This window comes from Lethenteron reissneri, chromosome 61, assembly GCF_015708825.2.
Source record: "Lethenteron reissneri isolate LAM-NWPU_2019-01 chromosome 61, ASM1570882v1, whole genome shotgun sequence".
Lineage (NCBI taxonomy): Eukaryota > Metazoa > Chordata > Hyperoartia > Petromyzontiformes > Petromyzontidae > Lethenteron > Lethenteron reissneri.
The window spans coordinates 8,620,990-8,633,521 of NC_083839.1; the positions used below are offsets into that span (position 1 = coordinate 8,620,990).

The 12,532-nt window shown below is 53.5% G+C and overlaps 1 protein-coding gene across 2 annotated transcripts in view; it reads right to left on the reverse strand.

Moving 5' to 3' along the window:
- LOC133358204 (bone morphogenetic protein receptor type-2-like) overlaps positions 1 to 11,340 on the reverse strand; it is a 68,486-nt gene extending 57,146 nt beyond the window's left edge. For both annotated transcript variants that reach the window (XM_061576442.1, XM_061576441.1), the window contains exon 1: positions 10,864 to 11,340. In XM_061576442.1, the coding sequence (XP_061432426.1) occupies positions 10,864 to 10,921 (58 nt within the window). In that variant the 5' untranslated portion in view covers positions 10,922 to 11,340. The remainder of the gene's footprint in view (positions 1 to 10,863) is intronic.
- Between the last annotated feature and the right edge of the window lie 1,192 nt (positions 11,341 to 12,532).

Below are 12,532 nucleotides of genomic sequence, written 5' to 3' on the forward strand. Positions count from 1 at the left end.
GGGGGGGACACATCTCCCCCCCCCAATATTCAAATATGCTCAAATTGTCCCCCCCCCATATACTGCTATGCAAAAATTGCTATGCTATGTAAATAAAAACAATTTGCTTAACCTTGGCCACAATATCTGGACTTGTCTTCATATAAATCAATGCATAGACGTCTGTTTATATGCTTGTGGTTATGGTTGTACTTTATTAATCCCTACTCTCTGCTATTACATACAATGAAACAAGAAATGGTAAAAAAAAGTAAAAACAGAGCAATGTAATACTATACACTATTAGACATTATTGTAAAAAATAAATGAAAAGTCCATCCCATGTGTTCGTGATTTTTTTTTATATTTTAGGCAGGAAATTACTTTTCAAATTTAGATTTTTTTCTGGGTTGGGACCCCCAGACACCCAGGAAGATTTGGTCCCCCCCCATGTTGACTCCGTGGCTTCGGCCTTGCATCATCATATTCATCATGACGATGATGAAGCCTCATCGAGGCTTGAGACTAATTTCTATAGTTTAGCATTCTCGTTTTATCACGACAACTGATATTTATTTAGCTATTTTACTCTTATAATATTTATTCCATTCTCTTCAATGCATTTGCTTTATTTTTCGAGTAGCTTTTACAACATTTGTCGTTGTCTTTTATTTTACTTTAATTCGTGGCCTTGAAAGGGGCTCGATAAATAAAGATCACTACGATTAAAACAGTGTACAACTATGTTCGTATTGTTATTATTGTAGTGATTTATAGACTTGTTTGCGAATACTTTCTCTTCATATGAAACTATTTATAGGCAGTACTCGCACCTGCAAAGACAAGCAGGCAAAGATCCCCATGCCCCCAAGGGCCCCGCTTCCATGCCATGCCCACTGTGGTGCCAGAGAGAGCCTCAAGACGCACCGTTCTACTCTTGTGAATGTAGCTGGTGCTAAACACCATAGTGGCTCCACTTACCTCACTACATAAGTATGAATGTACGTGATTGTGCGTGTCTGCGTGTTTGTGTGAGTATGAATATGATTGTGTGTGTGTGTATATGTGAGACGGGCGCAGTACGGGCTAGAGAAGAGATGGAGTGATGTGGTACAGGAGGATGTGGAGCTGAGTGGACTTGCCGATGACTGGTACCAGCGGTGTCAAGATCGTCCTCTGTGGAGGAGGCTCGTGAAGGACGCTACTGGGCAGTTGGAGGCAGTAGCCCTCCAGCAACAACGGGGGGCGGAGGAGCGACGCTCACAACAGCGAGCGGAGCGCCGGGTGGCAAAACCACAGCAAGTTGGCACAGTAGGGGGTACAGGTGGTGCATCAGCCACTCATCTCAGTCAGTCGACCCAGGGCACCTGGGTCTGCCCCGTGACCTGCCAGCGGGAATTCGACACTTCACGTGGCCTCAAGGTGCACATAGCCTGGCACAAGCGTCGTAGCGACGTCACCGCCACTTAGTGGTGAATGGCGGTTGTTGTTGTGTGTCTTGTGAGTGTGGGATTGTGAAAGTCTGAGTACATGTTTAGTTGTGACCATGAATGTTTGATTTCCGCTCACGGCCAACACCAGTGACGATTATCTGAACTGGTCCTGGGCCTCCCCTAGGTCGACTCAACCTCAAATGAGTCCTTGGTGCGATGTGTAAACATCGCCACTGGGGAGACAAAGGTGGCCGGGCGAGTTGCTGGCCACACCACCCCCCCTCGTGAGCCGTGCAGGTCTTCATCGGTGCTGCTCGCTAACAGCACTTGCCCCAGCAGTCTGTTCCGGCTACACGGGCGGCTCGATCTTTGTCTTTGTGTCTGAGTGTGAGGAGGAAACCGCTGTGCAAATAGGAGTGACATTGTAAAATAAGGTAATAAGTGAGAGAGGGCTTGTGTACTTTTAATATCTCGCTCGTCAAACATTCCGCTGCCCCTCTGCCGCAGCAACCGGGCGGCAGTGGACCGAAAGCTGCGGCCTGCCAGTTGCCAGACGGCCTCACGCCCGTGCCAAGTTCAGTGTTTGCACCCGGGTACGGTGCTGAGGTCAGTTTGACCTCTGCTATGGGGGTCAAACGTCACGAGCATCCCTGCAACATGCAGCGCTTACCGACTGCTGTGAGCCCGCCGTGGTGGAGTGGTGGCGCAGCGGTTGGCGCACGAGCCGCTCTCTACATTCGGTGAACTCAGTTCTGTTGCCCACCTCGGGTTACATGAGCGGCGAGTAATATCTGAACTGGCCCTGCCTGGGATCACATCTCTTCCCATCTAGATTTGAAAACGAATTTAATTAGAACTGCTTTTTGTGTTTAGTTTGTTAACCTTTCCCACGCACCTCCGATTGAAGTACGGTTAGCTATGTACGGTGTGAAAGAAGCTCAACATACGTACATACAGTACGTACGTAAAACACGCATGGTCAACGAACCCCCGTAACAGATGTGGCATTGGGAGGCCTTCATCCAGCAGTGGATTGACTAATGGGCTGTGTATAATATGGGGCCCCTCTGAAAGGCATCATCGCGTGTCCCATCGGGCACGGGGAAGACGCGTGCGATCAGTCACACAAAGCGCGTGCGATCAGTCACACATAGCAGCTATTATGCTGATACTTTAAACAACAATGTTCAAGAGCTCTCAGTCACTGAGATCCACAGAATACTGGGATTCCTTATACAGCAGCAGAGTTTATGTGGGCCCCAAGCATTCTCATGGGCGTCCGTGGTGTATTTTGGGAAGTTTGAAAAATATATTTTAAAGTGTGTGTGTGCGCATGCTTCCATTTTGTGCGTAATTGTATTCGTGTGAGGGTATGTGTGCTTGTGTGTGGTAGTGTAGCGGTTAGCGTGCTGCTTCGGCGGCCCGAGTAAGATTCCCACTCACAGCCGACACAAGTGACGATGATCTGAACCGGTCCGGGGTCTCCCCTAGGTCGCCAAAGCCATCGCCACCAGAGAGACAAAGGCGGCCGTGTATGGTGCCGGCCACACACCCCCTCGTGTGCCTTGCCAGCCTTCATAGGTGCTCGCCAACAGCACTTGCCACAACAGATCATCGTCACTCTGGTGACGGTCAGAGAGAGAGGGCAGGTGAGGACGTGGCAGTCTGGTTGAACCCGAGAGGGCACGTGACCGCGACAGGGTAACGAGGGGGCCCAAAGGGTGGCTTGAGGGACACGTGGCGCTCGGTCGAGAACCTTCTGGTGAGGCCACGCTCGGGAGCATAAAGCGGAGGTCCCGAGAGCAATCGCGGCTGTCTGTTGGAATGGAACCCGTCGGTGCTACGTCTCTTCGATCCTCGCTCCTCGGTCTTTACGCTCGGCTTCGTGGGTCAGGTAGTGTGTCACTGACTGACCCGGTTATGTAGTTACCCCGTTGTGGTCTAGTTAACCAAGTGTACATTTATGCAGTTACCCTGTTGGGGTGTTATAGTAAACGTGTTGCTTCCAAGTTCTAGTGTGTGCCTCTGTGAAGTCCACTACACTTACATACACTTACAGCCACACACAAACACAAACATGACAGTCAGAAGTACACAAAGATCCCCGTATCACCTTAAAAGTAAGCACGCGAACAATCACACACTCCCATCCAAAGACAAAGATCACCCGTATAGCCTGCACTAACTGTTGAGGCATGTGCTGTTAGCGAACGCCTATTCAGGCTACAATTTGTTAACGGAAATTCAGTATTAGTACTTGTGTTATATAAATATTAACATTAGAAATATGGACCGTAAATTCCGATATGGAACATTCTTGATGGCTTTTTAATGCCTTAATATGCATATAATTGTGTCGTCATCGTCCATGCAAAGTGCATCTCTCGCAATCGCCGGGGAACCACAGCCACAAGCTGGAAGGCAGCAGCCAGGCCAGTGAGCCAGCGCTGCCAACAATTGCCCGAGATCTGCAGTCCAAGATCTATCAAGATGTTTTCAGGAAATTAATGAGTTTTTAAAATTAGCAGTGTGACTTCAGGTCACTGGCTACCTATTTAATAGATATGTATGTATGGATGTTGAACGTCTTTCGCATCGAATGTAGCCAACCGTGCTAATCGGAGGTGCGGCGGGGGGAGGACAACACACTTAACACACAAAGCAGTAAAAAATAAAAGAGTTTTCAATTAAGAAAATTATTTTTAATTCCACAGGATTTCAGGGAGCTGCGCGCACGCCCCTCCCGTTGAATCGGCAGCTTTATGTATCCAGAAGGAATCCGACAAGCTAAGAAGCTCTTTTGAACAGACGTGGTTGTTTAGGAACATGCCAAATAAGTCTCACCGAGTCCTAACATGCTCTTTGGGAGGGTCCTGCCGAGTTTTTTTGTTGTGCCAACGCCAACGGAGTAATTCGCAGTGTAACGTTTTCCCCATTGGGATGTGCCACACACCACCGGTGACATTGTACGGTTTGTTTGTTTGGCTATGGGGAGTGACTTGGAGAACTCGGAGCAAACCCGCGCAGAACAGGGGGAGAGAGAACCTACAAACTCCACGCAGAAAGGTGCCCGAGTCGAGAATCAAACCCAGGTCCCTGTTGCTGTTAAGCACAGGCGTTACCACTGTGCCACCCGTAGTGCCCTCTTGAGCCCAGACGCTGGCCCTGTAGAGGTGTGACGATGCATCTATTCGTCGATGAACATCCACGCGAGCGTCAAATCACAAAGTGAGATTTTGATTCAAATATATTGTACGTGGACGGCCCCTTCACAAACCCGCACTAACCAGCGTGGTGAAGTGTGGTCAAACAAGCCCCCGATCGCTGACATGGAGGGAGGATGCCTTCATGCCTTCATTCGGCAATGGATTGGCAAATGGGATATACATTATTTATTATTACCACGTACTTTAACGGCATCGCGTGAACCTTCTAGCCACTAATGGCCGCTACATTCACCACGATGTTAAACATCGATTTTTTAAAATAACAAATTGGGGGTGATACCACATCCCGTCCGACTGTGATCTGACAACCTCACACCCCGACACCACACCAGGTCCGACTGTGATCTCACAACCTCACAACAAATACCACACCCAGTCCGACTATCATCTGACAACCTCACACCCTGACATCACACCCAGTCCGACTGTAATCTGACAACCTCACAGCGTTCGAATCAGTGCCAACAAGGCCGGCGAGCGTTGCATCAGGAGGTGAACGCGCTCCGGGGATGTCCAATGCCTTCACGAATTCGAGCCTCCGATCCCCGGCCCGTGCGCACACGTGGCCCAGCAGAGTACGACGCCCCATCTCCAGGGCGATACGGTGACCATACCCAAGTGTGGGGCGGTCTTCATGCAGCAGTGGATTGACAAAGGGCTGTCGATTATTATTACGTTCCTTAACATTGGTGACGTGCGAATCAAATGACCGCGTGTAAATGTTCCTGTTTCACGACGAGTCTCCCTCTGCATACGCAAAGCTGCCTGTGCGTTGCTCACTCGTTCGTTTGTTCGTTTCTCACTCCACTTGTTCCGGTGAGGCTCGTGGCGGCAGCACATTGAGTCAGGCGTTCCAGACCTCCCTTTCCCTGGCGACGTACTCCAGCTCCTTCTGGGGAATTCCCAGGGGCTCCCAAGCCAGGCAAGCTACACAATCCCACCTGCGTGTCCCGGGCCAGGGTCTTTGCCCAGTGGGACGTTGCTGCTGCCCGGTAGAGTTCCAGGGGGAGTCTACCGGGGGGCATCGTGACCGGGTGCCCGAACCACCTCAAATGGCTCCTCTCGATCCGGAGGAGCAGCGGCTCGACCCTGAGGCTCCCCCGGGATTACCGAGCCCCTCACCCGATCACCCTGCGGAAAAACTCAATTTCGGCGTCTTGTAGCCGTGATCTCAACTTTTAGGTCTTTACCCGAAGCTCCTGATCATAGGCGAGGGTGCCACAGTAAATCCAGCTGCTCGCTCGTGACGCGTGTAACACAATACTGTACGTACTACACGTTTATATGTACTTGTATGACTCTATCCTATATATAAAACTCTAGGTATATATATACACACACTAAAAAAAAATCCCTGAAAATCCTTAACAGACTGTTGGGACAAGTGCTGTTAGCGAGCAGCACCTATGAAGGCCGGCACGGCACACGAGGGGGTGGGTGGCCAGCACCACTCCCGGCTGCCTTTGTCTCCCCAGTGGCGATGTTTACACCACACCAGGTACTCATTTGAGGCTGAGTCGACCTAGGGGGAGGCCCAGGACCGGTTCAGATATTCATCACTGGTGTTGGTGGCCGTGAGCGGGACTCGAACTCGGCGCGCTCACTTCGTCCTCAACACACGTGCGGGAGTGAAACCCCACCACATGTACTCGAGTTAAACATATGACAGACATGCAAGGATCGTCCCTAGTCTTGTGTGGGATGGCGTTTTTAAACGAGGAAAAACAATGCGCTATTAAGGGATCAGTGCCCGAAACGTCGACTATTATACTTTTTTTAGGTTGTTGTTGTTGGGTTGTTGGGTGCCGTTAAACCTTCTACTACCCGACACAGCCGCTTAGTGAGGTGAGTCACTCAAACAAAACTAGCAACTACGACTCGAAGTAGTAATTACGAGTAGTCGTTACTCGTGCAGCGCACCGGCGATCAAACCACGACAAGACTTCTGCCGTGGATGAGATAGCTCGCGAAAGCCGACAACGTGTTACACGATTACCATTCGTTTTCTTTTAAAAGCCACGCAAGAGTTGTTAATAACACGGAGGGTGTTTGAATTTGTCTGTGAATTGTGTCAACACAGCAGCAGCAGGAGCAGTAAATCACCTGGTTCGTATGAACGAGGAATGCCGTCATTAATGGACCGAATCGAATTTGCGACCCCCAATCTACTCGAGTAAACGGAACTTTTGCTCAGCATCGGTGCCTCCCGCTGGTACCGATGAGTCCTAATAACGACAAGAACCGGCGTGGAGTGTTTCACGGTGAGTGGCACGTGTTATGCGGTGAGTGTTTAGTGGCGAGTATCACGTGGCGAGTATAGCGGTGGTGGTGACTGCAACGGTGACTGATGAGTCTTAATAACGACGAAACCGATCCACAGGAACGTCTCTTCGAGTGATGCGGTGAGATTTGAGTGGCACCCATTCGTGTTCACGCTGTGGGTTAAACGAATCGATCCTCCCTTCTCCCACGTCCGAATGGATCCCCTGAAGCGGCCACGCCCGGCCGCCTTTGTCTTCCGCCCCGGTGGCGATGTTTGCTACACGCGGCATCGGGGTACTAATTTAAGGCTGAGTCGACCTAAGAGGGGGAGCAGGACCGAATCAGACTATCGTCACTTCTGTTGACCGGTGGCCACGTGGAGCAGGACTCGAACTCGGGTGGCCTGGGTTCCGCAGCGCGCTAACCGCTGCGCCACCGCTCCCTTTGTAAAAAGCCACGGGGACACCCCCAGCACCCCCTTGTGTCGTGAGTGTCACGTGGTGAGTGTCGTGTGGTGAGTGTCACGTGGTGAGTGTCGTGATGGTGAGTGTCACGTGGTGAGTGTCACGTGGTGGTGAGTGTCACGTTGTGGTGAGTGGTGAGTGTCGTGGTGGTGAGCGTCACGTGGTGAGTGTCACGTGGTCAGTGTCGTGGCGAGTGTCAGTGTGGTGAGTGTCGTGGTGAGTGTCACGTGGTGAGTGTCACGTGGTGGTGAGTGTCGTGGTGGTGAGTGTCACGTGGTGAGTGTCGTGGTGAGTGTCACGTGGTGGTGAGTGTCACGTGGTGGTGAGTGTCGCGTGGTGAGTGTCACGTGGTGGTGAGTGTCACGTGGTGGTGCGTGTCACGTGGTGGTGTGTGTCACGTGGTAAGTGTCTCTCGTGGTGAGTGTCTCTCGTGGCGAGTGTCAGTGTGGTGAGTGTCAGTGTGGTGAGTGTCTCTCGTGGCGAGTGTCAGTGTGGTGAGTGTCAGTGTGGTGAGTGTCTCTCGTGGTGAGTGTCTCTCGTGGCGAGTGTCAGTGTGGCGAGTGTCAGTGTGGTGAGTGTCAGTGTGGTGAGTGTCTCTCGTGGTGAGTGTCTCTCGTGGTGAGTGTCAGTGTGGCGAGTGTCAGTGTGGTGAGTGTCAGTGTGGTGAGTGTCAGTGTGGTGAGTGTCTCTCGTGGCGAGTGTCAGTGTGGTGAGTGTCAGTGTGGTGAGTGTCTCTCGTGGTGAGTGTCTCTCGTGGCGAGTGTCAGTGTGGCGAGTGTCAGTGTGGTGAGTGTCTCTCGTGGCGAGTGTCAGTGTGGTGAGTGTCAGTGTGGTGAGTGTCTCTCGTGGTGAGTGTCTCTCGTGGTGAGTGTCAGTGTGGCGAGTGTCAGTGTGGTGAGTGTCAGTGTGGTGAGTGTCTCTCGTGGCGAGTGTCAGTGTGGCGAGTGTCAGTGTGGTGAGTGTCTCTCGTGGCGAGTGTCTCTCGTGGTGAGTGTCAGTGTGGCGAGTGTCAGTGTGGTGAGTGTCAGTGTGGTGAGTGTCTCTCGTGGTGAGTGTCTCTCGTGGCGAGTGTCAGTGTGGCGAGTGTCAGTGTGGTGAGTGTCAGTGTGGCGAGTGTCAGTGTGGTGAGTGTCTCTCGTGGCGAGTGTCTCTCGTGGTGAGTGTCAGTGTGGCGAGTGTCAGTGTGGTGAGTGTCTCTCGTGGCGAGTGTCTCTCGTGGTGAGTGTCAGTGTGGTGAGTGTCAGTGTGGTGAGTGTCTCTCGTGGTGAGTGTCTCTCGTGGTGAGTGTCAGTGTGGCGAGTGTCAGTGTGGTGAGTGTCAGTGTGGTGAGTGTCTCTCGTGGTGAGTGTCTCTCGTGGTGAGTGTCAGTGTGGCGAGTGTCAGTGTGGCGAGTGTCAGTGTGGCGAGTGTCAGTGTGGTGAGTGTCTCTCGTGGTGAGTGTCTCTCGTGGTGAGTGTCAGTGTGGCGAGTGTCAGTGTGGTGAGTGTCAGTGTGGTGAGTGTCTCTCGTGGTGAGTGTCTCTCGTGGTGAGTGTCAGTGTGGCGAGTGTCAGTGTGGTGAGTGTCAGTGTGGTGAGTGTCTCTCGTGGCGAGTGTCAGTGTGGCGAGTGTCAGTGTGGTGAGTGTCTCTCGTGGCGAGTGTCTCTCGTGGTGAGTGTCAGTGTGGCGAGTGTCAGTGTGGCGAGTGTCAGTGTGGTGAGTGTCAGTGTGGTGAGTGTCTCTCGTGGCGAGTGTCAGTGTGGTGAGTGTCAGTGTGGTGAGTGTCTCTCGTGGTGAGTGTCTCTCGTGGCGAGTGTCAGTGTGGCGAGTGTCAGTGTGGTGAGTGTCAGTGTGGTGAGTGTCAGTGTGGCGAGTGTCAGTGTGGTGAGTGTCAGTGTGGCGAGTGTCAGTGTGGTGAGTGTCTCTCGTGGTGAGTGTCTCTCGTGGCGAGTGTCAGTGTGGCGAGTGTCAGTGTGGTGAGTGTCAGTGTGGTGAGTGTCAGTGTGGTGAGTGTCAGTGTGGTGAGTGTCTCTCGTGGTGAGTGTCTCTCGTGGCGAGTGTCAGTGTGGCGAGTGTCAGTGTGGTGAGTGTCTCTCGTGGCGAGTGTCAGTGTGGTGAGTGTCAGTGTGGTGAGTGTCTCTCGTGGTGAGTGTCTCTCGTGGCGAGTGTCAGTGTGGCGAGTGTCAGTGTGGTGAGTGTCAGTGTGGTGAGTGTCAGTGTGGTGAGTGTCAGTGTGGTGAGTGTCTCTCGTGGTGAGTGTCTCTCGTGGCGAGTGTCAGTGTGGCGAGTGTCAGTGTGGTGAGTGTCAGTGTGGTGAGTGTCTCTCGTGGCGAGTGTCAGTGTGGCGAGTGTCAGTGTGGTGAGTGTCAGTGTGGTGAGTGTCTCTCGTGGCGAGTGTCTCTCGTGGTGAGTGTCAGTGTGGTGAGTGTCAGTGTGGTGAGTGTCTCTCGTGGCGAGTGTCAGTGTGGTGAGTGTCAGTGTGGTGAGTGTCTCTCGTGGCGAGTGTCAGTGTGGTGAGTGTCAGTGTGGTGAGTGTCTCTCGTGGTGAGTGTCTCTCGTGGCGAGTGTCAGTGTGGCGAGTGTCAGTGTGGTGAGTGTCAGTGTGGCGAGTGTCAGTGTGGTGAGTGTCTCTCGTGGTGAGTGTCTCTCGTGGTGAGTGTCAGTGTGGCGAGTGTCAGTGTGGTGAGTGTCAGTGTGGCGAGTGTCAGTGTGGTGAGTGTCTCTCGTGGTGAGTGTCTCTCGTGGCGAGTGTCAGTGTGGTGAGTGTCAGTGTGGTGAGTGTCAGTGTGGTGAGTGTCTCTCGTGGCGAGTGTCAGTGTGGTGAGTGTCAGTGTGGTGAGTGTCAGTGTGGTGAGTGTCTCTCGTGGCGAGTGTCAGTGTGGTGAGTGTCAGTGTGGTGAGTGTCTCTCGTGGTGAGTGTCTCTCGTGGCGAGTGTCAGTGTGGCGAGTGTCAGTGTGGTGAGTGTCAGTGTGGTGAGTGTCAGTGTGGCGAGTGTCTCTCGTGGTGAGTGTCTCTCGTGGCGAGTGTCAGTGTGGCGAGTGTCAGTGTGGCGAGTGTCAGTGTGGTGAGTGTCAGTGTGGTGAGTGTCAGTGTGGTGAGTGTCAGTGTGGTGAGTGTCTCTCGTGGTGAGTGTCTCTCGTGGCGAGTGTCAGTGTGGCGAGTGTCAGTGTGGTGAGTGTCAGTGTGGTGAGTGTCAGTGTGGCGAGTGTCTCTCGTGGTGAGTGTCTCTCGTGGCGAGTGTCAGTGTGGCGAGTGTCAGTGTGGCGAGTGTCAGTGTGGTGAGTGTCAGTGTGGTGAGTGTCAGTGTGGTGAGTGTCAGTGTGGTGAGTGTCTCTCGTGGTGAGTGTCTCTCGTGGCGAGTGTCAGTGTGGCGAGTGTCAGTGTGGCGAGTGTCAGTGTGGTGAGTGTCAGTGTGGTGAGTGTCTCTCGTGGTGAGTGTCAGTGTGGCGAGTGTCAGTGTGGTGAGTGTCTCTCGTGGCGAGTGTCAGTGTGGTGAGTGTCGTGGTGCCTCCTCCTCACCCACGGCTCCGAGGAGCGCTGCCGCCAGGAGGCGATGGAGCCACACGCGGGAGGACATCGCCACTGCTGCTGCTGCCGCGACCTCCGTGTGGTTGACGATTTGGGACGTTCCTCCAAGAGCACGAAGCAGCGCAGGAGAAGGGAGCCAGCAACCACCACCACCAGCACTACCACCACCACCAGTACCACCACCAGCAACCACCACCAACCAGTACCACCACCAGCAACCACCACCACCACCAGCACTACCACAACCAGTAGCGAGACCACCACCACCAGTACCACCACCAGCAACCACCACCAAACAGTACCACCACCAGCAACCACCACCACCAAAACTACCACCACCAGCACTAACACCAGTACCACCACCACCAGCACTACCACCACCACCAGTAGCGAGACCACCAGTACCACCAGCAACACCAGCAGCAGCAGCAGCGGTAGCAGCGGTAGCAGCAGCGGCAGTGTGTGCGAGTGGCCCGCAAGGAGGCGAGGTGGTTTTGTCGGCTCGGCTACCCCCCCCCTCGCCCCCCCTCCGCGGGTCCCCGGGAGCCGCGCGGGCTGCGCAGCGCCCCCCTCTGCCGCCTCTGCGGCCGTGGGGACGCTCCGCCGCTCGGCCGCCTTCAGCGGATTCACTGCCGTGACCGGGACCCGGTGTCCGCCGGTCGTGTTAGACTCTGTGTGTTAGACTCCTCCGCGTGTTAGACTCCGCGTGTTAGACTCCGTGTGTTAGACTTTGCGTGTTAGACTCTGTGTGTTAGACTCTGTGTGTTAGACTCCTCCGCGTGTTAGACTCCGCGTGTTAGACTCCGTGTGTTAGACTCCGCGTGTTAGACTCTGTGTGTTAGACTCTGTGTGTTAGACTCCGCGTGTTAGACTCTGCGTGTTAGACTCTGTGTGTTAGACTCTGCGTGTTAGACTCTGTGTGTTAGACTCCGTGTGTTAGACTCTGTGTGTTAGACCATGCGTGTTAGACTCTGTGTGTTAGACTCCGTGTGTTAGACTCATCCGCGTGTTAGACTCCTCCGCGTGTTAGACTCCTCCGCGTGTTAGACTCTGTGTGTTAGACTCCGCGTGTTAGACTCTGTGTGTTAGACTCCGCGTGTTAGACTCTGTGTGTTAGAATTCGCGCGTTAGACGCTGCGGGCCAGATCGCCCTCCAGAAACAACTGAGAGGACATCGGAGCGACACTCACAACAACGAAGCGGAGCGCCGGGCCGATAAAGTGCAGCGAGTTGGCGCAGTGGGGGGGGGGGGGGGGGGGGGGTCGCAAATGATCGCTCAACAAAGTGGGCGTATAATGTGTAAATGTGTAGCAGCCAAATAATAGAATCTAAATGAATAGCCCACAGCTGGGCGCGTCTGCCATCACACCCCACGCAGCAGCCGGCCCCCGGCACCACGCGGGGTCTGCTCCGTGATCCTCCTGCCAGCGGAGCCCGCGACACCTCAACGCGACCCCGGAGTGCACCGAGGGTGGCACGAGCGCCGTGGTGCCGTCGCCGCCTCCTCGAGGGGCGAACGACGGTGGTTTGTTGACGTTGTGCCAACATCAGCACTGCGGGGAGACAAAGGTGGATCTTGCATTGATTTTTTTCTATTTAAGATAATTACATCCAATTGATGATGAGCTTTCACATACCTGTCAACCCATACGGCTTACTC